Source organism: Cyanistes caeruleus, chromosome 3 (assembly GCF_971803275.1).
Source record: "Cyanistes caeruleus chromosome 3, bCyaCae1.hap1.1, whole genome shotgun sequence".
Lineage (NCBI taxonomy): Eukaryota > Metazoa > Chordata > Aves > Passeriformes > Paridae > Cyanistes > Cyanistes caeruleus.
The window spans coordinates 86,296,202-86,323,295 of NC_141703.1; the positions used below are offsets into that span (position 1 = coordinate 86,296,202).

The 27,094-nt window shown below is 42.8% G+C and overlaps 1 protein-coding gene across 22 annotated transcripts in view; it reads left to right on the forward strand.

Moving 5' to 3' along the window:
- The window catches only part of FOXJ2 (forkhead box J2), a 31,586-nt gene that overhangs the window by 650 nt on the left and 3,842 nt on the right, over positions 1–27,094 (forward strand). For 3 of the 22 annotated variants that reach the window (XM_086882472.1, XM_086882465.1, XM_086882468.1), the window contains exons 2-11: positions 131–271; positions 5,033–5,157; positions 19,666–20,018; positions 20,520–20,594; positions 22,480–22,548; positions 22,900–23,040; positions 23,458–23,656; positions 25,475–25,795; positions 26,195–26,296; positions 26,757–26,957. In XM_086882472.1, coding sequence (XP_086738598.1) covers positions 19,686–20,018; positions 20,520–20,594; positions 22,480–22,548; positions 22,900–23,040; positions 23,458–23,656; positions 25,475–25,795; positions 26,195–26,296; positions 26,757–26,957 — 1,441 coding nt within the window. In that variant the 5' untranslated portion in view covers positions 131–271; positions 5,033–5,157; positions 19,666–19,685. The other 19 variants (XM_086882475.1, XM_086882467.1, XM_086882486.1 and 16 more) reach the window with 12 other exon arrangements.

A 27,094-nucleotide genomic window follows, 5' to 3' on the forward strand; every position in this document is an offset into this window, starting at 1 on the left:
GCTGCCTGGTGTGAGGGCGGCGTGCGGGGGCGGCTGCTGGAGAATTCCCGCTTTGCCGTCAGGGTGAGGGAGCCGGGTGGAGGTTTGTACTGGGAGATAAGAACCTGTCACATGCGGATTCCTGCTGCAGAGACGGGGAGCGGCGGCTGGAGACAGTGTGTGCCTTCCTGTGTATCCGAGGCTGGGCCAGCAAACACGTCTCTCGACGACTGTCCAACCTTTGAAACTTGGAGCTCCCGGCAGGTGCGGTTGGCACTGGTGGAGATATCAGGTACACTGGCTTTCTTGTAGCTAGGATCCTAAAAGTGTAATTGAAGCGCTGAGTTTTAAACTACCAGTCTTGGCTTCTTGATTGTATTAACATGCATCTTTACATGCGTAGGTATGTCCTTTACATAGAGTGTACCAAGAAGTTATTCAAGATACGCAACGTGAGTAAGCAGTAAACTTTTACATACATATCCACGGAATCACTGAATCTGTGAGGTGGCAAAAGGCCTCTGAGGTTATTGAGTGGGATCTTTGACTGAACACCACCATAGCAACTAGACCATGGCACTGAGCACCACATCCAGTCTTTCCTTAAACACTTCCAGGGTCATTGGCTGCACCACCTCCCTGGGCAGCCCATTCCAAAGGCTGATCACCGTTTTCTGTGAAGAAATTGTCCTAAAACTTCCCCTGACACAACCTGGAACTATGTGCTGTCCTGTCACTTGTTACCTGGGAGAAGAGGCCAATCCCCCCCTGGCTGGCCCCTCTTTCAGGTGGTTGTAGAGTGAGAGGGTTACCTCTGAGCCTCTTCTACAGGCTGAACAACTCCTGCTCCCTCAATCATTCTTGTACTTGAGTGCAAGTACATAAAAATTTTCCTGGCTAAGAAGAGGTTTATTAAAAAAGCCTAAGCCAAACACCAAACCCTGCCCAGGGAGAAAAACATGTTAGGATACCTGCATGGTACAAAGGATTACTGAGATGCCTGTTTATTACTAGTTGCAAATGGAAGGAACAGTCCTTCAGCCAGGATGTGGAAGAGAATTCCTCCCCAAATACTGAGACTTTCAGTGTCCCAGCTGCCAAAAACCAAAGCCACCTCCTACACCTTCCTGGATGCGAGAAACCCCAACTGCCCGCTACCCATCTGTCAAAATTTATAGATCTGCTTGGACAAATATTAACAATTCAGTCATGCGCAAAGCCTGTGGCATATTGAAAAAATTGGGAGAAGGATAAAATACATTGAATGTAATGTGAAAATAAGCTATGTGGTGAGTAGTTTACTCTTTTTCCCTGTGTCTCCATCTGCTTTCCTCTGTCTTCTGCTTAGCTTTGAAAGGCTTTGGGATGTGTCTTTGTTCTCCAAATGCTGAATATGATGATGGATCACAATACATTTATCCCTGTGCATTTCTGCCACGCTCATCCTTTGCCCTGCCTCCTTAGGGCACTTTTGTGTTGGATGGTAATTTTTGCATTTACATTCTTAAAAGCAGTGGAACAAGTTAGTTATAGCATACCTTTTAATTGTCTATAAAAAGCAGGCAGTACTTCAGATATTAATTCAGGGAGAGGATCCTGAAAACCAAAAGGAAAAATAAGTAGGGAACACACATCGGATGCCTGGCACACGTCGAGTCCAACCACAGCTTTTTAACACCTCTGCAGTTGGCTACAGATCAAACAACTTGCAGATACCACCCGTCTGCCTCCCAGCACAATGATGCTCCTGCCTTGTCTCTCAGTAAAGAGAAGTCTTAGCACTGTATGGACACAAATCCTAGCTAGATGGGGACTGGAGAACTTGGACTAGGAGTAGCAGACATACCCAAAGACCACCTAGCCCAAACAGAAGTCAGAAGAGAAGCAGAAGAACAAGGGAACTGAAGCTAAGCTGTTTATGCAGGACTTGAGTGAGGCTGGGAGAAAAGACAGACTAGGACAGAGCTCTGTTGTGGAGGTGGGAGGGGAAGAGATGGTTCTTGGCCCTTGGTAATGATCAAGAACATAATGGGGATCTGTAGTGAGATAATGTGAATAGTATGGGGAAAAAGGCAGGAAACCCTTCTTGACAGAACAGGTAGTAGCATAGGAAGGAAACTGTGACTAGAGCTGCTGGCATAGGTGCAGAAGAAAAGGATAGTGTGGGAGAAGGAGGACACAGAGACTCTTGAGAGGATGGAGGATGATGACTGAGTTCCTGAAATGAAGGTGTGGAACTATGGCACAGGTTTTGACCTGTTGAAGGAATGCAAGGAGTCATTGCAAAAGCAGCAAGTCATAAAACACCCCCTTTACTATCTCAATTTCCATATTACAGTTTCTAGAAAGAAAAAAGAAATATTTTCTCAGAAAATGCCATTTCCTCCCAGTATGTGTGCTGTCCTCTACTTCAAGCCTTACCAGCAGTGCTGCCATTTGGAAGGATGCAGATGTGAAACCACACACAAAAAGATAAGATGATCAAATAAAGGGCGACTTTCAGATAACTGGGCTAGGGGCCCCAGGGGGGGTTGTTTCGGTTGTGCTTTTCAGATTGACACATCAAAATGATCTGCCTATGACACTGGCCGCAGGTGTATGGGACGCCAGGCAGCACCTGCTCCTCCTCACGCATGCATTTTAGAGTATTGGCTTTTATTTAGCATGCTTTACTGCACAGTCCCCGTTCATGTTATAATGGACTGCTGTCTTGGTCTGCATCCCTAAGACACATCAACAGGAGACTCCCAAGTTTTCGGCCAGCTGGGTGAAAGTGGGATAGCACAGTGAGAGTCACAGAATGAGTTAGGTTGGAAGGGACCACAGTGGGTCATCTGGTCCAGCCTCCTTGTTTTAACAGGGTCATCCCAGAGCGCATTGTGCAGCATTGTGTCTAGATGGTTCTTGAGTAGCTTGCATGAAAGAGACTCCACAACCACTCTGGGCAGCCTTTTCCGCTTGACAATCTGTACAGTACAGTTTACCTGCACAGTAAAGAACTTTCCCATGTTCATGTGGAACTTCTTGTAAATCAGCTTCTGCCTCTTCATCCTGCTGGTTGACACCACTGAGAAAAGCCTCATTGCATCTTCTTAGGATCCCCCACTTTCCATATTTATACACATTAATGATGTGAATTAAATGAAGTTTCTTATATGGTTCTGGCTGGCTGTAACACACGGAGAGACAGCAATGAGACTTTCAGCAGGGCCGTGGTAGAAACACCTTTTAAGATCTGGTGATGTCTCTGCAATAGGTTGTGGACACACACAAGGCTTGAGGGTAGATTACTAGGGTCCGAGATCTGCATTGTTTTGGGATGAGAGTTGACTCGGAGCTGAAGCAGGCCACCACCACCGCATGTCCGGTGTGAGCAGCGCGGGTCACCCAGGCCGCAGACCCCGACCCAGGGTGGCCACTTGTGAGCCCCCGTGTCGCAGGGCTGACCCCGCAGCCGCTGCCCCCCGCTTGGAGCGGCGAAAGGCGGCTGCTGGCAGCGGCCTGGGGTGAGGGCCCCACAGCCACCTGCGCGGTGAAGTGAGTCCCAGTGCCGAGGGTGGCCTCGGCCGATCCCGGCGGGAGGGCAGCTCCTCCCCTCCGCCTGGCAGAGCGGGCGGGCAGCCGCAGGTCCCCCGGCCCGGCGCCTCCTTAACCCGGGGAGGCGGGGGCGGCCGCGGCCGGGGGGAGCCGGGGGAGGCGGAGCGGCGGCCGGGGAGGAGCCGGGGCCTGCAGTGGAGCCGCAGCCCGGAGCAGCAGCCGCGGGAGCGGCGGGGCCTGGAGAGAGTCAGCGCCGCCCGGGCCGGGCCCCCCGCACCGGAGCCCGGGGAGCCCCCCGGGGACGAAGTCGCGGCCCGGCGGAAGGCGGCGGAGGCGCCGCGCAGCCCCGCGCAGGCCCGTGAGCCGCCGCGGCCTCCCGTGGTAGCCGAGCCCGGGCAGGAGGAGCTGGGGCCTGGGGGGAAGCCAGGGACAGCGGCCGGGGTGGGGGGACACCCCCGTAGCCTGCCGGGGTGGGGGAGAGACCCTGCCCGCCGCCCCCCGCCCCGTCCGCAGCCCCGCTAGGCAGCCCCACGCCCGCTGTGGGGACACCCCGGCGGCCCCCCCTGCCAGGCCCCTTCCCCGCAGCTGGTGAGGGAGCTTAACACTTGCCCCCTTCCCTACTAACGAGCCAAGGGTGTGTGGAGGCCCCCGGCACCCAGCCCTAGTAACTATCTAGAAGCAGGTCTGCTCTTCCTCGCTGTGGAACAGAGCTTTCTGGAGCTCCCTCGATACTTGTTAAGGGGAGAGGTGTCCTCGGATCCCAGTTCTTGAGGATTGTGAGAATAACCTTTACTGCCTACTCTTTCCTGCTGCTGAGGAAAGTCTTCTCTCGAGCAGAGCAGACAGCCCTTCTGCATACCAGGTAGTAGCGGGAGTCTTTACAGAAGAAATCCTGTATGCCCAGGAGAGGCAGTTCCCAAGACAGAAATAAGCAGGAGCTCCAGATACTTACCTAGTAATTTTAATTATTTACATCTGCTTAGCAGGCGATAGAGCAAAACAAGGGAGAGAAAGCAGAGAGAGATTTAGCTATTCTTTCTTTTTCCAGTTGCTGTTAACTGGAGATAAAGGTAATTTCCAGTACTGATCTCATCCTCCTTCATCCCAAGGAAGATCCCTCATCCCCTAATCCCAAGAGGGTTTTCTTCAAATACCCCGTGCAAGGAGAGAAGACACACCTCCTAGTTACAGGGAGAGGAGAAGGCAGATTTCACTGATAATATCCACAGAGATAGCAAGAATTGTTTTAGAGAAAGAGATTCCCGATTCCCCCCCCCCTCCCTTACAGGCAAGGTGTACCAAGAGAGAAGAGATTTCTAGGTAGACAGATTGGGGAAATTGATTGTTGAAATAATCTGACCATCAGTGAAAAGGCTGTTTCCCAGGGGAACACCCCTTTAGTAGTTAGCTGCCAAAAGGGAGAGAGGATCTCCATCCCGGGATAAAAACAGCAGTTTTAGTACTCAAGATCCTGATTTCATCCACAATCCTTTCGCCCTTGAAATATTTTTTGAAGAAGCCCTTGGAATAGCTGACAGCAACGGTCTGAGTATGGGTCTCAGAGAAGGAGTGTGAAGGGCAGCACCCCAGCAACCAGCACTGAAGATAATCCACCTCCCTTCAGAAAATCTTCCAGACAGAGTGAGTGACCACATTATATTACCCCTCTATTCCTAGCTGTCCTCTCTCGCCTTCTGTCCTTGTTTTCTGTGTCTCTTCTTCTCTCACCGTATCTGCTTGCTTTTAATCTTTTATCTCTCTCTGTTTCTGAACCTCTCCCCACCTTCTTTTTCTGTGTGTCTTTCTCAGTCTCAGTCATTTAGCTCCCTTATATGCTATACAGAATTGACCTGATTCTTTCCCTCACTATTTAGCTTATGGGAGACCTTAGCCCTATTTAATTTTAAAAAGCTTCTCTGCCCTTTCCCTTCTACTTTCTTTCCCTGGTTTATTCATCCTAGACTCAGCCTTAATCATCACCAGTGTGAATTAATTTCTGTCATTTAGGGGTCATTGAAAACGATAATAGTGGCCAAAAAAACCTTTGAGGAGACAGGAGCAGTGATTTGTAGTGCCAGTGTCCAAGGATGCACCTGTGGGGTGGAGTGTCAGTTCTCCATGTGTGTCCTACTATGCTTGTAACTGTGGAAATAAAATCATTGTGCAGTGCAGACCTTGCTGTGCTTGGGGTCTGAACCTACGGATCTCCATGCAAATATCTGAGATGCATATCCTAATGTACCTAAGGGACTGTGAGATAGATTCTGGAAACAGTGCCCTTGAGAGTGGGTCCTGTGGTGCTCAGGGGCCTGGGAATGAAAGCTGTGACAATGCTGATGGAACCTGCTCTGAAAGCCAAAAGAAGCTGTTTGATTGCCACCAGTCTTCATCTGTGTTTTATGCTGTGTTCAGGGGCTAGGAATGTGAATCCTAGTGCTGGTGCTGTGTGAGCCAAGCTGCTGCTTTTTGTAAATGAGGTAGTTAATTCCCAGCCACAAATGAGTATTCTGACACCAACGTGGTGATTTCCTGAGAAATCAAGTCAGAGGGAGACTTTGTCTCAAATAAAGCCAAAGCCAGATTCCAGTAGCAGAAGAATCTTGGATGTCTCACCTGAGGTATTACTGTTTTTAGTGAGATAGCAGCGAGGAAATCCAACATCAAAGGGCCAGGATAGGGAGCCCTTTTGGAGAGCAATGGTTAAACAGGGAGTCCCTGAAGAAGGTACTCCTTGGTGTAATGTGCTTGCAGGATCAGACAAAAGATGCCAGAGTGATTCCCCATTTTGGCAGGGAATTTTGTCAGTTATCCATAGCTTCAGAAGGTGGCTTTTTGTAAGGGAAGGTTGAACCACCAAGCATACATCTGTTCTGGGGGTACTGTTAGATGCCCTCCTACCTGTTGCCCTATAGTTATGCAATCAGCCTGTTTTGAGTAGAGCTGTGTTATCTAGCACAAGAGAAGAGATAACTGAGGCATTTTGGCCTTTGTACATTCAAGGGGATAAACTGACTTTTCATGCTCTTGAGGTTAATTTACCTCACGCTGCCCCCTTCCTCACAGTAATGACTTGACATTTTTCAAGTGTTTTTGCCTCTGATGGATGCCAGGGCACTTTACAGAATTGATATACCAGCCTTAAGAAAATTCTGCTCTTCCACAACAATTACCTTTATGCATATGAGAGATTTCTTTTTTCTTCCATTAATGATAAAGATTCTGTATTTGCTGCCTGAGCTTTAAATGTTCATTACAGACATGGAAGTGGTGTGCTATAGACTAATTGTTATTTATTTGTTAATTGCTGACAAGGCATTCAGTACTGACTTGGACACCAAATTAAGACAATCTCTATTCTAAAGATCTCATAATCTAAAACACAGCTATACAAAAGCTGGGACATACTCATAAATTTTAGGGAATAATTTTTCGAGAGCACAGCTCTTCAGTGTGATCATGGTATTCACATCAAATGTTTATCACAGGTGAAAATGCAGCTTTCTCTGAGGTGGAATACTGCAGCTGCTCTGCACCATTTATTTTATACAAAAGTATCTATACAAGAAAAAGGGAGAGCATTATTTATCTTCATGAAAGTGCAGGGTACTTTATAGACAGGTTTAAATGCAGGTGTTATGTCTGTGAGGGTTTACATTAAGAATGTTATACCTGACCACCTAAAATTAGACTTTAAGAGCCACATTAATGTACCTTAGTAAATTGCCTAATTCTTGTAAATGCCCAAGAACGTAGAGTTGGCTTCAACAGAAGCGATGAAGTCTTCTACATTTTAGAAAAAAGACACTTAGTTGTGCTTCTATGGGTTCGTAAATTTAAATTTGGACATTCATCCTTCCAAAAGTTGACTTTTTAAGTTGAAGCAGTCTGGTCCTGTCCTATGGGCACTCAGCTCCCATCTGAGAACAGACAGTGTGGCATTTCTCAGGTCAAGCCCTTAAGCAAAATGAAATGAGACGGTCTAAAGAGTTATGGGAAAAGGATTATGTTACTGAAAGATCATTTCATAAGTATGTGCTCTATAACTTCTTGGGTTTTATCTATAACTTCTTGTGGTTTTGTAGGCAAGTTTCTAGGATAGAATAAGGAGTCCAAAAAGTTGGAATGTAAGAATGAAACAGTTTGAGGAGCTGAGATCTAATTTTTCAGTCTGAGAGAGGGTTGTGACTACTGTAGTCCATCTAGTTTGGGTTTTTTGTTGTTGTTTTTGGAATTTTTTTCCCCTCTAAAAATACAGCTGAATGTTGGTGTCTCTGAAGAAGTTTATTCTTATCACAGAGGTACAGGTCACAGGTTTACTACCTCTTCTTCTAAACTTTAGCTGACCTTCATATAGTGGGAGATGCAGTCTGCATCCGAATTTGGATCTTTGGCCCTTTACTTCAAATGTCAGAAAGGAGGTGTGGTTAATGGCAACTGTGATATGGACAGCTGTCCCTCAAGAGGAGGACTGAGCTGATTATCTCATTTTACACAGCTGTCAGACAGGAATTGGATCTTGGTCATTGGCAACCAAAAGATGAAAAATGCTTCTGGATTCATTTTTCCACATGCTTCTCCCAACCTTGGGTATAATAGTAACTGGTGATTTTCACACAGAACCTTCTATGTTTTGTAGTACTCCATTTGCAGAATCTGTTTCTAAGTGATGCTTCAGAACTGAAACTTTGAAGGAAACTGTTTTTGGTCTGGGAAGGCATCTTAGAGAAGATGAGTAGTCCCTAGATTAATGGGCAGCCTAATGTGATAGCTATCATGCTTGAACTCTCCAGTTGTATTAACTCTGAAGCCTAAAGAAAAGCCTTTAATTTGCTGTATTTTTGGCAGTTGCACATGTGATTTTAGAAAGAATATCCAGCTGATGTGTTCAGCCTCCAAATGCTTATTGTCTTTGTAGCAGGCAGTATAGCGACTTGCTGTCTGTTCTGCTAGTTTTGTTTCCTTCTTCCTTCTAAGGGATATATGATGAACGTAAAAATCTATAACATATTTCTGCCCTGTACTCATGTTTTTCACTTCTAAAGGCCATCTGTGTATGTGTATTACTGAGAGAGAGCAAGCATGCCTGCAGTATGTTTTCACAATTAATTAATTGCAAATTTTCATCTTAAGTTTGAAGTGCAAATGCAAAATACTGTGAATGTTTCAAAATTTGGAGATTTCACAGCCAACTTTTAAGACCAGTTTAATGTATTCTGTGGTGCTTTGCCAGGATTTGGACTAGATTGTTGTTTTATCTATCTGTCTTTGACCTGCCCAGTCTTCCTGTTATGAACCTGATACTTACTTAGGTAGGCAGCACAGATTTAAAGGTAGACAGCAGAGATTTTGGTATTTCCTGACCTTTCCTGAATCCCTGGGCTCTGTAGCATCATGAAGTACTCACATTCCTCTTCTGCACCTTTAAGGTCCAGCATGTTTCCAGCATGCCTACTTCTTGACTCCCATTTCCTCCTGCACCCCCCCTCCTCTCAGTTGTTCCTGCTCTTTGCATCTCTTTTTTCTTGTGGTCCCTTGGCATTCTGTCCTGTGTTCCTAGAAGCTGAAAATGCTGCTTTTCTCTTCATCAAGCAAGCACCCCACATCTCCTCACTAGGATTCTTCACTGGTAGCAGTATTTTACTGCATTTCACAGGTCTTACTTCCACACCTGCATTTTGACCTGTTCCTGGTTTGCCTTTCATTAGATTATATGCCTGTGGACAATAGGATTTTTTTGTCTGAGGTTATCTCAAGAAACTTCTTTATCACTGAAAATACCCAGTTCTGCTTGGCTTAGGAATGGTACTTGGTCTCCATAGTCCAACTCAATTCATTGTTCCACCCTTTCTTCTCTTCTGGCACCTCTCCTTCCTCAGGAATAGCTAGATTTTAGTTAGTTAGAATAAAAAACCCTTCCATTACATTCTCTGGTTCCCTCTAGCACTTGAGGATCTTGGTTTCCAGAGCTGAGCTGAGCATTTTGTGCGAGGTCTAGTACCTCGTTCCTCATCTTTCTGAGCTGGTCAGTTTATTTGATGTGAAATCAAGAGCTAAGGGAATATGTGTTTCTTTCTTTGGCTTTTTTTATGTATAAGAGAGACTGAGTAATGAGGGACAGGGTGAGATGATGAGTGAGAGCTTTTATACCTCGAGGAAAAAAATATTTGCTTTTTTGTTTCTTACCATTAGCAATTCAAATTTTGTTTATGCTCTCTGCTCTATAAAGACTGTGGTTGATTATAGCAGAAATATGTAATTACTGTTAAAAGTTCAAATCTGAATAATTGGGAAAGAATCTGAACACTTTGTGGTCACAAATTAAAGGAGCAAAGTTTCTGAATTCTCAGTTTCCCCTAAAAAAACCCTATTGTTAACTAAAACCCAGACATATTCTCCCTTCCCATCAGGAACTTGCAGAGAAAAATAAACAATCTGCTAAAATAGTTATATCTGAAATTATTTTTATCTCTACCTGAAAAAAGCAGACAAGGTTTGAATGTAGAAAACTGGTATGGGTTTTGGGAGAGCAATGTTCTCTGCATAGTTCTGCTGTTCCTTTGCTGGCTGACCTTGGGCTGCATGCTTCTCCATGCATGGCTTCCCATTTATCCTGGAATAGGTTATTGATCCTTTATAAGGGTTCCAAAGTATAAGGATGAAAACCACTTTACACAGTCTGTCTGCTCTTGCTGCTGATTGCCTTAATTACAATGTGATATTGAACTCAAAACCTCTGTATGCCGGTTTTTGTGGCATTAGGAAACACTGAAAGCCCCAATGCATTTTTGCTTCATTGAAGGACCAGTCACTCCAAAATTGAAAGGTTTTGTTTGATTGTGTGCAGTCTAGAACTGTTTAGTAAGTTGACTTCAGTATAGATATTCTCTCTCCCATGAAGCTTCTTCTGAGATCTCTAATGACCTTTTCTTGGCCAAGTCTCAGGGTCTCTATTCCATCTTCATCCTTCTTGGCCTCCCTGCTGTTTTTGACACTTGATCATGCCCAGTCTTGAAATCTTGTCCTCCCTTGACTTTTGTGACAGTATTTTCCTGGTTTCCCTCCTAACTATTCTAGTCATTCATTCAGTAGCCTCTGCACTAAGCTATTTACCGCCCTCCTTTTTTCTTTTTTTTTTTTTTTCATAAGTTGTACACAATAACTCGCTTCTAGTATCCTCTCTGCTTTTCTTTACCTCCTTAATGGCAGGGATATTAAATTATGCAACTTTGCATACCACCTTAACAGATTTTTTTAAATTAATTGCCACAAGGTTAAGACCCCTGAGGTCAGTATGGAACTTGAGAAAGCTCCTTTGACATTTACCTTTGTTTCCTGCTTCCCTCTGCTGCAGACTTCCACAGTTGGGCCTATAACATGTTCTTGCTCTGTACATAGTGAAGGACTCATCTTTCTGTTCGTGGCCTGAATCTTGCTGCTTCTTTGAGTCTCTTTGGGTAACCCTTAAGCTTCCTCCTTCATTTACCATCTCTGTTACTGCGAGCTGTTCTTGCTGGCCTTCTCGTCTTGTTAGCAACACGATTGCTGAAGCTGTCCTTCTGGCATGTTTTCTCGACACATTGCCATCTCCTCCTTGACAAGCCTGTGCTTTGGCTATCATCCACCACATAAGGTTCCAGCTTCTTGTGCTCACTCTAAGGGGCCTTCACATTTCTATTTCTCCCCTATCTATCGCTGTCCCTTACTGCATTGTCCTTTGCTCTGCCAGCAGCATAAGCATGACATTGTGCTTTTCCATTTTTTGCATGAACATCTCTTCACATTCTTCCTCAGCTGACTCATACCTTGATACACACAGGAATACTGCCAGCCAATAGAGGCCAGACATACTGGAAAGTACTTATTTCATAGAACCCTAGAATCATTAAGGTTGGAAAAGGCCTCTATGATCATTCGCTCCTGCTGTCAATTGCATATTTACAATTAGCTGCTTTCAAATATGCAAATAGCCATTATTTGCATTTTTAAAAATTATTCAGAGGTCTAACTGATACTTAAATGTAGTTGTCTTACTGTACATACTCCACTCTGCCTGGCTTCTTTTGTGAAGAAGGATGATTGCAAAAGAAATAAAGATTGTCATAAGCAAAGACACAACAACTTGGAGACTGGAATGTTCCAAGGTTAGAGCAGAATAATATTTACTTGCAGCTGCAAGGTGACAACTGTGGCAAGCATATGTGTGGAAGAAAGAGACTTCTTTCAGTGTTTGTAAGGAGAAGAACAGAAGATTTAGTTTCAAGATGATACACAAAATGGAGCATTTTGTGAGTAGGATGCAGAAAGCCAAGCAGCAGTACTAGTGTTTTAAGCAAGGAGAGACCATTAATGGGCGTGTATTCTGTGGCAGCGTGGTTCTGAATCCTGTTGACCTTCAAGCGTGGTACTGATCGAGTTGTGAGTCAGGCCAGGGATTGTCAGGTGTTTTGTCTACTGGAAGAGAGCTCTGTCAGTGTGAGAATAACAGCTAACAGAGTAGTAAAAAGGAATTATGTTAAAACAGTGGTTGCGACTTAATTTATGAGCCTCACGCAGTATTACTTGATTTTTCTGATCATTCTCCAGCTTCAATTTCAGCTGTGCTTTGTTCTCAGACTCCTCTTGAACAGACTTCTCTGCAGTGGTCTGGTAATCTCAACCCTGGGAGCATGTGCTCTATGTACATTTCAAGCACGTGGTATACAACTAATCTCCACTTGATACAGATTTCCTTTTTTCCTATGAATTCAGAACAGAGTTCTTGCTACTGCTTGATACCCGTTTCCACAAGTGGGTTGTGGTTTGTTTCAGCAACTATTGCAGAGTTCAAATTGACTAATCTGTTTTCAGTGGTTCAGCCTTTGGTGAACAAGTTCTGACCACTTGCAGTCAGATTTTAATTTTCCCTGTACGTGGCTGTTGTTCCTTTCTCTACCATAGAAGCTTTTCACTATTGCTGTCATTAAAATGCAAGGCTAATGGTAGTTTTTCACTGAGAGACCCATTTTTTAATGTGAATAAGAGAACAGTTTTTGTTTGTAAGCATGTCACATTATTTTAACCTGGATTTCTGTATGTGCCTTTGCAATGGTGTGCAGATCTTCTGAGCAAGATAGTCCACATGCTGATGTACTTCTGATGTTGTCTCTAATTTCAGAGACAATCTGGGTATTAAATCAGTGTTTGCATATCATGTGCTGCAGGTTCATTACTGGATGTGATTCTGATAGGCAGGTAAAATTGAAATCCTTCAGCTTGGGGGCTCTCATAGGGCTAGGGGAAATACCTGCTCTTATATACTGTTTCTCTACCACAGACTTCCCAGTTTCCAAGGGAAAATTTCATTTCAGCTATGTGCTCATAAATTTGACTTATTCTGAAACCAGCTCCCTATACCTTTCTCAGTGTAAGAGTAATTGTTCCGTTAATATTCTTAAAGCAAATGTCAAAGATTTCTCTCCTGCCTTGGCATATGCTTGGAATTACAGCTTCTACTTCCAACAGTGAAATATTGCATAGTGGTACTGAGGGTGGAGGGATGCTGCAGAGACACTTCTGCTGTGGTGATGGATTTTCATTGCACTTCTTCAAAGTGCTTGGTTTACTTTTTACTCCAAATCTGTTATTGGGAGGGTTGTCATGGGACATTTGGCTTATTATTAGAATAAATCTTTTCTAGTAGTCTTATTACAAAGGAAATAATTTCCAGCTCAAAAGTATTTTATGTATACCAGTATTCTCAGTATCATTTGCTTTTTTTTTTTGACAGGTGTTACATATTCCCCACTTTACCTTACACAGCATCATAAATAAACAAACTGGTCCTAACTTTGAACACATATTTTCAGACTGTCTAAGGGATGTCTGCAATGTTTGTGTAGTATTTCTCAATGCTTTTTTCTTTCCTGTATGTTTATACAGCAGATAACAAAAACATTTGATTAGTTGGTCTTATTAAAATCTGGCAAGGCCCTAGCTATGCTCAATCCTAGCCTGTTATGCCCATAAAGATGCTGCCTCCCTTGACATGAACATATTTCAGACTTTGGCTATAATGCCATCTGTTGATAAGTTTAAATAAGCAGGTCAGGTTTTGTAAACTATACCATTTGTCAGTTTCAAACAAAGCTAGGACATAATTGCCTTTGGAATCGAATCCTGATGCACTTCCAGCATGGGGGTTTGGGTGACTTTATAATTCTCACAAGACTTTATGCTTCATTTGTACCAAAGATGCCTGCACAGTCAATGCTGTTCATTTACTAAATTCAAAATACAGATTTATAGCCTACTTGTGCATCGTTCACAAAATGGAGGGAATCAGAAGGTCTATTATTTTTTTTTTTTTAAACTTAGTATGAACCTTATTTTGTTGAGGTTTCTATTTATTAAAGGAAAACAATATCTATACAACAGTTTAATTATAACAAAACAATTAGTTCAGCAATTTATATTAAGCTATACATGGCCTAAAAGTTTTCATCTTCCTCTAACTGATAATTTTCAGTACCATGTCAGTGTTTTGTATAACTTTGAGCGAATCTTCCATTCAGGATACCATAATCAGAGTACCACCTGTGTTCCATGAAATAGCACTGAGCATTCAGAGCCGTGCTGTCTTGCACACGCAGTAGTTTTGAGCAGGGCTGTAGAGTCAGCTACACCTGACGCGTGGACAGGTGCACGCTGTGACAGCTCTTACTCACAGGCAATACCACGCCGTGTGCTCTTAGGTAACAGTAGCCTCCTTTGGTTAGATCCCTTTTCCCTTTGTGGCTCATGACTAGTGAGAGCCATGTGCCTCCTGCTACCGCATCTGCAAGCCCATAGGTAATTGAGAAGACATTTCTTGGCTTGTTCTGCTACTCTCCAAAAAGGGAAGCGTGGTTCTAGGGTATGAGAATGTCTCTTACCTCCTTGCCCCAGGGACGAGTTTTCCTCCTTTCATATGGCACTGCAGACAGAAGGGTGCTGTCAAAACTGCAGTGCCTTTCTTTTGTCACTAACATGACACATATCATTCCTTCCAGGTTAAGTTTCATTTTACGAACAATACCCACCAACCTCTCTTCCTTCTTTATTTGATTCCAGAAATACAAACATTTCCTGAATGCTTCTCACAAGTAGTTACCAAAACGATAGATAGCAATTTCAGTCTAGGCAGATAATCAGTATCCTCTTTTCTTATTTATTACGTGAAACAAGTATTTCTGTGAGAATGTTTTCTTAGAGAAGATCAGATTTTTAAGTGTTTTATTCCTACCGTGTTAGTTAATACCACCTTCTTTATGAGGGAAAAACATATCTTAAAATGGCAAATTTCTCTTTCTAGACTCAGCAAAATTGATTGTTTTCCCCTTTTTGTATTGGATGAGGACCCAGGGGTTTTTGAGTGCATAATTTACACGAGTACATCAGAACTGATTTTTTTTCACCAAAGTAGAGGCTCTTCATTTCTTCATGCGTGTAGTATTCTTGTTTAACTTTTACTCCTTACATTGTGACACTGTTTCAGAACGGTTGCAGTCAAATAGTCCTTTTTTCCCAGTTTTTATTTGTTGAATACCTTAGAGACTATGGGTATCTCTGAGTATATTAGGTGGATATTGTTAGTTAAATCACTGGATCTGTGTTTCAGGCACCTAAATAGAAGTGGTTGTATATTCATAGGTGTTCTACAGCAACGTCTGTCATTGTTTGGTAGTCTGTTCTGCGTTTTTTCTCTCTAAGTTCGGGTTGAGAAACCTGAGTCTCCTGTAAATCTTTTTGTCAGTTTCATTGGATTGGAATACTAGCAAATAAAGCAACAGTGAAAGTAAACACAGAAAAATGCAAAGGTAGAGATTTATTTTAGAATAGGCATCTTCTTTCATGGGCAGTGCACAGCATGATCCCATTTGTTTTATGTCTCCCTACTTCAGTCATAACTGATTCTGCCTGACCAGCCTTTGAATCCAGCCTTAGAGAAGGCTTCAGGCTGTAAATGTTTATTAACTTCATTCTGTGTGACCCTTAGAGTGTTGTTCCCCACATTTCATATGTTTTTCTGTCCTGATAGGCAAGTAGCAGTGATCCTGCATAAGATCTGACTGACTTAGAGTGAGCATTTGAAAAGTAGCAAAGTACGGATTTCTTCAGTGCTGCTGGGGGATGGTCCTTATTGTCCCATTGACAGAAGCCTGGTTTGCATTTGCAGCAGGAGCTTCCATTTGCTAGTTGCAAAGATTCAAAGTAAGGCAGTAGCTTTCCTGGAAAGCTGTAGGGAAGTATTACTAGTCCCAAGCGAATTAGTGGTTATTAAAAGATATTCAGTGCTGGGATTTTCTTTAATACATTTTTCTTATGAACTGGACAGATTCTTGTCTGTTTAACTGTAGTTCGGGATCAGTACTTGGCTGGAGTTTTTGCATCTCTCTGACCTGTCTGACTTGGGATTGTACTGTAACTATTTAGCGCTTGAGAAATGAAGACTCTGAAGTCACCTTCCAGCTGTTGATGGTGGTTATCACCTGGGGTACCCTACCCTTGCTTTTTAAATTCAGCCAAATACATAAACAGATAACGTTTACCTTGTAAAGTGAAAGATGATGAATTCTTGTCTTTGACTTTTTTTTTTACTTCTTGGAATTTAATTCTGACTTGCTAATGAGGTAGAATTTTTAAAGCATCCTTGATTTCAGTTCAGTGTGTTTATTAGTTATTGCTGTTTTTTACTTTGTTTGAGTGGGATCATAAGAGAAGAGTTCAAAAGATTTGCCAGGCAATAAACTGGGAAAGGAAAGTTGGAAGTATTATCAGCTGCTCTGGTTTGGCTGCAGTCTTGTTTTATCATGCCATTAAGTATTGTCAAGCTGATGCACCAAACACTTGGGTCAGGTGAATGAGAAGTGCGACATAAATTAACAGTAATATTTACTGCATAGAAAGTATTCTTTTAAATAATTTAGTAGCCAATTACACTGAATTATTGTTGCCCTGAAAGTGTTCTGGAATTGCCACCTTACCTAATGTTTGGCTGTGCCTGATGATTACAGATCCCATATTGCCAGCAAATCTAGTAACATGATCAAGTGCAGACTTGGAAAAAAAGGTCTTATTCCACTGCTTTGACATTTCCCATGTGATTGCTATTTGGTCTGAGTCTTTGCTTTCTGTCCTTAATTACTGTCTAGTGTATACGTTCTCAAAAAGCTGCTGTGTTTTACTGAAAAGTTCTCTCAGTACTGGGTGACAAGTGCATATATAGACATAAGGCTTGGTTTGTTTGGTTGGTTTTTTTAAAAGATTTTTGGATTTTGTTTTCTTGTCAGAGATTTTTATAAGCCAAGAAATGAAAATATTAAATTTCTTCGTGTGGGTGTAATCTGACCCAATTCTAATTTTGCTTGTCTCCCTGACAAGTCTATTTTATACAAATGCACAAAAGCCTGTGGATTTGATGATGGGAATGTTGCATATCAGCCTTACGTTTTACTGCATAGCCAATCATCCCAGATGCTCTACTGACATAACCTGGGCACGTCTGAAGCTCTGTGAAAACAACAGTGCTTTCTTCTGTTTCTTGAATTTCTGGTGTTTCAGATTGATATCTGAATCTGCCATAGGCTTTTATAACCTAATTTTCTTGATTTCTGTACTTGTCTTTAAAAAAACAAGGGGGAGGGGGAGGAAGAGAGAGATTTTTTTACTTATTTTATTTTGGAATTGTATTGTTAGTGTAATTGATATTTCATAAAGGTTTATAAGAAGCAGTATTTTTTTTTTCTGCTTGTACCATCAAAATTAAAATTTATATGAGACACAAAATGAAGCATTCAACTTAACATTTGGTTCATGTTTGTTTTCTTCCAAGTGGGATACTATTTTTAATGAGGGCTTTACCTTTGAAGTTACCATGTAAATGTAGCTGTGTTTTGATTACGTGGTGGTCTGTCCATCCCCACTGGATAAAAATATATTGTTGTTTTTCCCTTGTATTATTATTCACAAAGGAATTTTTTTTTTTTTAATTTGTGTAAATTTCAAATGTTTGATACTAGATTAAATCAGTCAAAATGAGTTGTTCAATAAAGCACTACTTGAGGGGGCTGGATAATAGAAAGTCTTTTGCAGCTTGGATCAGTTAGTTAGCCGTGCAGCAAATAGTCATGCCTGTCCTAAGTGATAGTGTGGCAGGTGAGTAGATAGGTAAGTTAGTAGCTGATGGACTTTTCCTTTCCTCCACAGACAGAAAAATGTTTCCACTCGCCATAGGCGCTGTGGCACCACAATTGTATTTCTCAGTCTGTGGGTGCCTAAGAGCATGAGTGATGATCATAATCACTGTGCAATTAGGACGTGTTTCCTGAGGCCAGGCCTGTGAAGCCACTGCCTGTGGGGGCTGAGGGGTGGATTTTGTTGGGGTATTGTGTAGGTGTTTGAGCTCTAAGAGGTGTGGTGAGCACATGCGTGGAAATGAAAGGTTTAGTGCATATGAATGCGTTGGAGTATGGACTTCATTGCTTTAGTGCTGTGAGAGCGCTGGAGTGCAGAAGTGAAAGGTATAATGCATATGGGTGTGGGGGAAGAACGGGTAGCTTCAGTGTCAAAATGCTGGGTGCATCTGTCTCTGGATCTGTGCATCCACACCGTGTTATTGTCAGATGCCTATTTTTAGAACGAGTATCTAATTGGTATTCATGCAGAAGGGTGTCTCCCTGTCTCATCTGATCCACTCATCTGAGTGATGCACTCAGTGGGAGGTGTCTGCTGACGAATCTTTCCTAAGCAGAGCGTGTTCGTGTCAGTCTCTTCTCTCTTACATGTATGCAAGTGTTTAATTTGCTATACATACATAAGTGTGTTTATGTGTTTGTCTTGTGTATGCTCCAGCATGCTCAAAGACATTACTATTTAATCTTCTGGGAAGATTAATTTCAGAAATGAAAGGTGTAGAACTTGCATGCCTTCAAGACACGATTCTTCTCTTTATGCAAAGAGCAGTGCAAGTCGTGGCCTTGGAAACTTAGCTCCCTCAGTCCAGACTTCAAGGGATTGCTCCCAGTATAGTAATGCAGCCAGTTTTGACTAGGAGTGATGAATTTTCTGCTGCCTTGTCTACTGCAACAGGCTACAGAAAAGTTAGTGTGCTTAAGTGTGCGAGTTCATACAAGTTCATGCTGCTAAATGTTTTCTTCTTATAAAATAATTGTTCTGTAGAAATCCCTGTATACAACTGCTAGCCAGGTGTTTTATTTTTATGAGGGGAAGTTTATAATGTTTATGAGATAAAAGATCCTGAGTCTCTTCCTGCAGCAAACTTGTGTGATTTCAGGCAAGTAAGCTTTTTCTGTGTCTCAGAATTGGAGAAAATACTTGCTTGCTATATTGTAAATTAAGCATGATTTAAATACATATGTATAAATTTTTAATTTTTTTTTTTTTTAGGAAAAACTGGTTATGGTAGGCAAAGCTTTATTATGAGCTTAATATAGTCTGTTCCGACTCGACATGGTAGATGTAATTATCTATATATAGTATTATGCATGATCTTGGTGTTTTAAAATGAGGTATGTAATCCTAGCTCTAAGGAATAGGATTCATTATAATGTCACCTAATGCAAAAAGAGAGGCTAGGCCTTGGAGAGAAATTAATTTCCCCTCAAATTAAGATAGTCCTGACTTGGCAGATGATCTAATTAAATTGTGTTTTGTGTATGGCATGAATGAGTATTCCCTTTTAGCTATGATTTTCCTCTTGCCTGACACCGTAAACCTACTGGATTACAGGTAATCTTGGTGAAGGGTACCAAGGCTGTATGGATTATGTAGTGAAGGAGTGAATGTTACATGCCTGCTGAAAGGGCTTCACTTCCCTTAAACAGATCTTGGTTTATTACCTGGGAACAGTGCCCTGGGAAAGACTGCCTTAGCAGTGTTACCATCACTGTTAAAAAGCACCGTTCCATTCCTTTCAGTATGGATAGTCCTCCCTGAGGCACAGTCATAGGCCTTTTGGAATGGTTCTGGCTAGCTGTGAACAAGATGCATGAAGTAGGATGATCTTCATACAGATACTTGTGATAGCAGAAGAATGCAAATGGATGTTTCTGTTCTTAGGCTTCACCTTGTTTGTGTCTCAGGGGTTTCCTTTCCTCTCCTTTCTCCTTACAGATATTCCTGCTTCCAGCACCATGGCCTCTGACCTGGAAAGCAGCCTCACTTCCATAGACTGGCTCCCACAGCTTACTTTAAGGGCTACTATTGAAAAATTAGGGGGTTCCTCACAAGCAGGACCTCCAGGGTCTGCCCGAAAGTGTCCCCCAGGCTCACCAACAGATCCAAATGCCACACTGAGTAAGGATGAGGCAGCAGTGCACCAAGATGGGAAACCACGTTACAGCTATGCCACTTTGATCACATACGCCATCAACTCATCACCTGCCAAGAAGATGACGCTTAGTGAGATCTATCGTTGGATCTGTGACAACTTTCCCTACTACAAAAATGCTGGTATTGGTTGGAAGGTGAGGGATTGCATCACTGAAGTACCCTTTTTTTGCCTAATTATAAGGCTTACTTTCTTAATTCTATGCAAAATAATCTCACTGATTAATATAAGACTGATGTAAAGCTGAATTGACCAACTGGAGAAAATGCAGAGACAGAAGTCCCATTTTCTCTGAGAATTTTGTTGAATGTATGTGGTGGTCCATTAAGAGAGAGTGTGTACAAAACCCACCACCACCAACCAAGAAAAACAAACAAAAAAACCCCCACAAAACACACGTCACTACCATCCTCTGCATCACACTGATGCTATTTTCACCTTCTATAGGTATAGAGGTGGTTCAGCCCCATCTTAATTCATCCCTTTCCACAGCTTCTGTTCTGCCCCATTCCAGCAATATGTAGTGAGCTTTGGCTTTTAAGTATGTACCATCCCATTTTCTCTACCTGCTCCAGGGCATGCTCAGAATGTATGTTTTTGTTGTAGCACTTACCTGTATCTCTTACTTTCTCATCAGAACTCTATTCGTCATAACCTCTCTCTGAATAAATGTTTTCGAAAGGTGCCTCGACCAAGAGATGATCCCGGGAAGGTAAGAAGTCTGCGTGCTCCTGGACAAGCAATTTAAAACTGCAGGGAAATAAGCTGGGGTTGCCCTTTCTAACTCATGGTTGGAATTTGAAACCTAAAGTGTAGGCAAAAATGGAAGCAGTAGTAGGAAGATTTACTGCAGTCCTTTGGCTACAGAAGCATTTACTTAAAGGGAACCTGTAAAGGAACTTTAAGGGTTTTAGTAATTATTTTTCTTACCTGTGATCTTCAGTTGACTTTTAAGATACTGGCAGAAATCAAAAGTGTGATTGAATGTACTTTTGGTTTTGTTTCTTTTTCTTCTTTGTGTGTAAAATGTGGGTGTAGTCCAACCTGTTCTGTTATGAGAGAGCATAGTGGCTGCTGGTGAACAGTAGGACTATGATGTGACATCATGGATTTCAGGGAGGCAAGATCCATGGAAATGAGAGCATAATTGCCACCTATATAGATTACAAAGTATTTGGTGTTGGAAAAAAGTCATCATCACATAATCTGTAGAAATTATTTATGAGTAAAACTCAAGAATTTAGGAATATGTTGGCTAACTAAGGACTGGTAAAGCTCTGATAGTACATATAGATTGTAAAGGGGAATTGCTAACAAAACCAAGATTTGGCATCTTGGCATGCAGAAATTATTGTATAAAAAACCCCACAACCAAACAAGCAGAAGGAGATGGTAGAGGCAAGAAGCTATGTATTTAGACAGAAAGATTGTCTCTTCCCCTTCATCCTAAAGTTACAAGAAAGGAACATTTGCTCAGGCCTTTATTTCAGGTTATATTTAAAGGACTGTGTAGTGTTCAGTTGGCATCTGTAAGTGGAAATAGTAGATCTTTGAGGATCACAGCTCAAAAATACCATTAATTATGTGGCTTATTTCAGGAAATCCTAACTGACTTAAGGGTATATGTTTGCAGGTGTTCATTGGCATGTCGGGCTGGGCTTATAATGAAAACCTGTGCTTGTTATTCAGGTTATTCAGATCTCCATGGGAGGTTAAAATAAGCTAAACCCACTTTAGAGTTCTTTTTATACTTAGTCAGAAGACAACACACATAATTATAGACTATTTTATGTTGAAAAGGAGCTCTGGGGGTCAACATGTACCCCTGTCCTCTCCCAGACAGGAACAGTTAGGCTGATGAGATCTGTCAAATTTTGAATATCTCCAGGGATGGAGATAAAAACTGGCCACTTGTTCTAGTGCTGCACCATCATCATTGTGAAGAAATTTTTGTTTATATCTCACTGTACCATCCCTTGCTGTAACTTGTATTTGTTACCTTTTCTTGTGCTGTACATTTTTGAGAATAATTTGATTCTGTTGTCTTCTATAATAACCTTACACAGTTGAAGACAGTGGCTAGATCCCCTTAGCTTTTTCTTGTCCAAGCTAAACAGACCTCTCTGTTGATCATTTGTTTTAGTTCTTAGTCATCATGGGCCCTCTGTGGATGCTTGGAGTCTCACAACCATGAAGAAAGAGCAATCCTTCTGGTTGTCTCTGCCAAGTACCAACATTGAGTTGGTTCTCATCAGTTAATCATAAATTTAAGTTGTGAGAAAGCCACTGAAAGAAGTGTGCAGGCCCAAAAGAGTTCACTTAGCTTGGATCATACCATCCTTTTGTGACCTGTCTGAAGAGTGATGGAAAGTAGAGGATTCTGCCTTCCACCAGTGGCTTTGTACCTCATAGTTCAATGCAACCGGTGTAAGAGAGGAATCTCTTGTCAACACCTCAGTCTCGGTTGTCTCAGGTTCTAGAGGATGGTCCTTGTGATCAAAATGTTTAGTTGGTACTGCATTCCTTGAGTCACCAGCCCCCTACTTCAGGAAGCTCTGTGATTTCATCATTCATTCACCGATGGATCTTCTTTCCAGGGCTCTTATTGGACAATAGATACATGTCCAGATATATCTCGCAAGAGGCGGCATCCTCCAGATGACGACGTGAGTGTTTTTTCTTTCCACACAGCATGGAGTGGGCTGGGAATTTCCTTCCAGCACCAGACCATGATAATGTTTTGGGGTCAGGGTGTATAGACAGGCAGACAAAGGCCAGGACTAAACGAACTAGTGTGTATGTCCTGCTGATTGCCTGTTGTTGTTGCTATTCAGTAGCAAAGTTAAATCTTGTTTAAAGACCTGTATCCTGACTTTTCAGTGACTAAGGCCCAGTCCTCCTCTTTTTTAAGCCATGAACTTCTACAGCGGGGGAGCTGGCTTCCCATCTGCAGTTTCACTTCTCCATCTGTTTTTGATTTCTGCTCCTTTCCTTTTCTCTTTCTTCCCCATCCACAGATACCACAAGACTCCCCAGAGCAAGAGGCAAGTAAAAGCCCCCGAGGGGCTGTTCCAGTCAGCACAGAAGCCTCTTTGCCACCTGAGGCCACCCCTCAGATGTCGATCCAGAGCACCACCCCCATTGCTAACTACAGTCAGGTGAGCCGCGGGGAAAAGGATAGAAGTGGGAGGAAAAAGAGAGTAGGAGGAGTGCATGAATGGAAAAGTGAAATGGTGAGGAGAGGGAATTGTGAAAATTGTGATATGGAGGCAAAAATATAAAGAAGGGAAGGAGCTGAAATTGCAGAGATAGAAAATAAGGAGGAAGTGAATTTTAGCAAAGGGTTGGATGGGGATAAGGATAAAGGCATAATGGTGTTAGCTGAAGAAAAGGCCGGAGCCATTGTGCTGTGGTTGGTGTTCCTCAAAAAAAATGGCTTTTGGGAGGATTTGTTGGAAGATGAGCTCTCAAGTGATACTGGATGTCTGTGCATGTTCTATGTGCATCTAGTCTGATCTCTGTCTCAAGCTGCAAATCCTAGTGCAGGCTAAAGGCCTTATTTCTCCCTCCCTTAGCAGGGTGCAGGGCCTGTGGATGTTGCCTCTACTGTAGCAGGGGGTCAGGGCCGTGAAGGGGCCGATGTGCAACCCCCACTGTACAGTGCCAACCATGACTTCAAGTTCTCCTACTCTGAGATCAACTTCCAGGATCTTAGCTGGTCCTTCCGAAATCTCTACAAATCCATGCTGGAGAAATCATCTTCCTCTCAGCACGGTGAGTAACTACATGCGTCATGTGGGGTGGGCAGGTATCTGCCCACACAGTCTTGTCCATTTGGCATCGCTCAGATCTTTCCTCGTTTAGGAGCCTGTGCAAACAGACTTTCCTTCTTTGGCATGCTGTAATTACTTCTGCCAGGAGCTGATAAGAAATCTGCACGTCCTTTATGCATTGCTCCCCCTAGTTCTCTCAGAATAAAAAAGCACAATGATTTAAAAATTCCTTGTGTTGATATAAATGCAAATACTAAAATGGCAGAAGCTGAGAAAAATGAAGTCCTGAAGAAAAGCATGTCAGAGAAACATCCACAGTCTGTCAGGCTAGAAACTGTAAGAGGGAAACGATTGTTGTTTGGAGTTTCTCAGAAGGAGAGTGGAAAATCATCATTGTTCAGATCTGTTAAAAGTAGGATTGTACAAGGCCTTGGAGAATTGAGCTTTGTGGACTGAGAGCAGAGAAGAGAAGGCCTCCAACTCCATTCATATCTTGCATTTCTGGGATTGAATAAGCAGCCAGAAGAGGGCAGAATCACTTCAGGGATGAGATGTCCATGGAGAATACTTCTGAAAAACTTAAAGTTCTTTCTGCCTTCTAAATATTAATATGGTGTGAAAAGAACAATGTTGTTACATGAGCTTCTCACCTGTGCTATCAGCCATCACACAGTGCAGGCAAAGTTTGCTACTCCTGAAAGGGCATCCTGAACATGAAGCTTCAGTGAAATAAAAATGTATATACTTTTACTGCTTTCATCATGCTGGCACTCCTAGTAGGAATCTGTTGTGTCAGGTGGTGTAGTATGAGCAAGCTAGAAAAATGTAGAGAAGAACCTTGACTTGGTGTGTTCTTCTGATTTTACAAACTTAGCAGCTGTCTGTTGTTTTTTTCCCTCCAAGTTGTAGGCTGCATAAAGGAGAACTTGACAGTTTTTGAAAAAAATTTGTTGGCAAATTTTGAGTCAGGATGGCAGTATTCATCCTTTTGCCCCAGGACAGTAGTAGGCTAATCTAAGGATTGATGTTAAATCCAATGAGAATGTGAGGCTTGCTTGCAGATGGTCAAGTAATGGTACTCAAAAGAAGACGTGAGTAAAACAGGTTAATGGCATGCGTGCCACTGACTGTGGTTTTCCACAGAGGTTCCCCAGTGTATGGGGAGAATGAACAGGGGAAGCAGACATAAGAGATAGGCTGAGATCCTGGTGTTGGGGAAGTCTGGAAAATGCCTGAGGTTCTCATGTGTAGGGGTTGCCTGAAATACAGAAGGATAGAAATGACACACCCAGTGAGTCAGGAGGAATGAAAGTAATAAAGGAACCCTGATGTGTGCAGTGTGCTCTTTGTACAAAAGCAATCTTTTATGATCACTGTGAGAAAAATTGTGAAGATTCCTGACCAAGCTGCTTGTAAGAAGGGAACTGAGGAGAGTCTTTGGAAACAGCAAGTCGGATTTACTAAGTTATTCATTTTCTATATATTCTGCTGTTTAAGTATGCTTAACGGTCATTTACAGGAGAACAACATGTGCTTGACGTTTCAGGAGAGGTTGTGTTACTTTGGTAGGGCTAGGAAAAAAAATTCATGGAATAACACTGTACTAAAATACTTCTGAGTCTTTGTTGTAGAGCATTTAAGAGTCTGGAGCACAGCAAGGGCACAACTGCACAGGTGATGGTTGTTGGCAGCCTGTAGAGGGCACTCCAAAAACTTCATAAATAGCGGGATGAGCAGTGTGAAATTAGAGCTGGATAATGTAAGCAGAGGTCTGATCTAGGCTCTCTTAAAGTCCCCTCCTCCTTCATGTACTCGGCAGGTTTCTCTTCACTCCTTGGTGACATGCAGCCCTCCAACCACAATTACTACATGTACCAGCAGCAGCAGCAGCAAGGCCCCTCCTCCGTGGGTGGTGCTCCCCCACTCCACACTCCAACCCCAGAGGGTTGCCCATCCCAAGGAGGAAAGCAGCAGGGTGGTGAAGGTTATGGCCCTCCACCAGTGATGTCCATGCACCCGCCCCCGATGCAGCATGGAGGTTACCACCAGCATCAACAACATCACCCGCACTCCCACCCACAGCAGCAGCCACACCAGCAGCAGCAGCAGTCACAGGCTTCAATCAACAATGCTGGCTTTGGTGAGTCAAGGCCAATGGAAAGCACAGGTGGGGAAAAGGGAGCAGTGAGGAGCCTCCAGTGAGAAATCCCACAAGTGAGGTTTCACTAAGTAGTGCCTACTTTTGTGTGTAGAAAATGGGGTAAAGCCAGATATGGTTGAAATCTGAGAAGGAAATTGCTTTCTTACTGGAGAATGGAGGATATATCCACCCTGGGTTTGAGATTCTGTTAAGGAAGGCAGCCTAAAGTCAGGGCCTTAGTGAAAAAGGAGATACCACCCCTGGTTTTCCGAAGGAGAAAGAATTTCTAGCTGCTGTAGCATCAGGCTCTTAGGTGAAGAGGTGCCAATCTTTTTATATTAAGGGGTGGAGGGAAAGGGTGATCTGTATGGTATTAATCTTGTGCCTGTTTCATTCCAGCATTTCCCCCTGATTGGTGCTCCAACATTGATTCCCTGAAAGAAAGCTTCAAGATGGTAAATCGGCTGAACTGGTCTAGCATTGAGCACTCCCAATTCTCAGGTCAGTGTTGACCTACTGACTCAATGACTGGGGCTATAGTCTAGAACATGCAAGTGCTGAGCAGGGATCTTTTTTCAATATAACAGACAAGTGCCTGGATTTCTCAGTGATTCACCTAATTTTTAAAAAGTATCCTTCTTCATGGGGTCTGTTAAAGATCCTGAAGCACTTGAATGAACACTGCAGGATTTGGGGCAGGGAGAATTAAGTCATAAAAGTATGTCAGAAAGCTAACTGAGATTTTTCCTTCCAACTTGAGTAGCAATTTTTCCTTGCCCTACTTGAGTCAGTGTGACAGTATCCTAGAAATGGAGCTCTTCAGGAATCTGGTGACAGATTTGAAACTATAAAGCTTGGTTTGTGAGTAGGAGGTAGGATTTAGGGACAGAAGACAGAAATTCTTTGCAGGGAAGATCACAGTGTGACTATTGTCTTTGACACCTTCCTCTGTCCCTTGCAGAGCTCATGGAGAGTTTGCGCCAGGCTGAGCGGAAGAACTGGACGCTGGATCAACACCATATTGCCAACCTCTGTGACTCCCTTAATCACTTCCTTACCCAGACTGGTCAGCTCCCTCATCTGGTTGGCCCACAGCAGCCCCCTCGAATCTCTGATTCTTGTGCCCTGAACAGTGGCAAACAGGAGCAATCCATGAACCAAGGTAATTAGGAGACTGAAGTGACGTGTAGATGAAGGTCCAATTGTGTGAGTGTCCTAAGTTACTTGCAGCCTTATCAGGCAATGCAGCACTGACTAACTCAGAGCTAGGCTGTCAGAGCTGTTCATAGCAACTCAGCT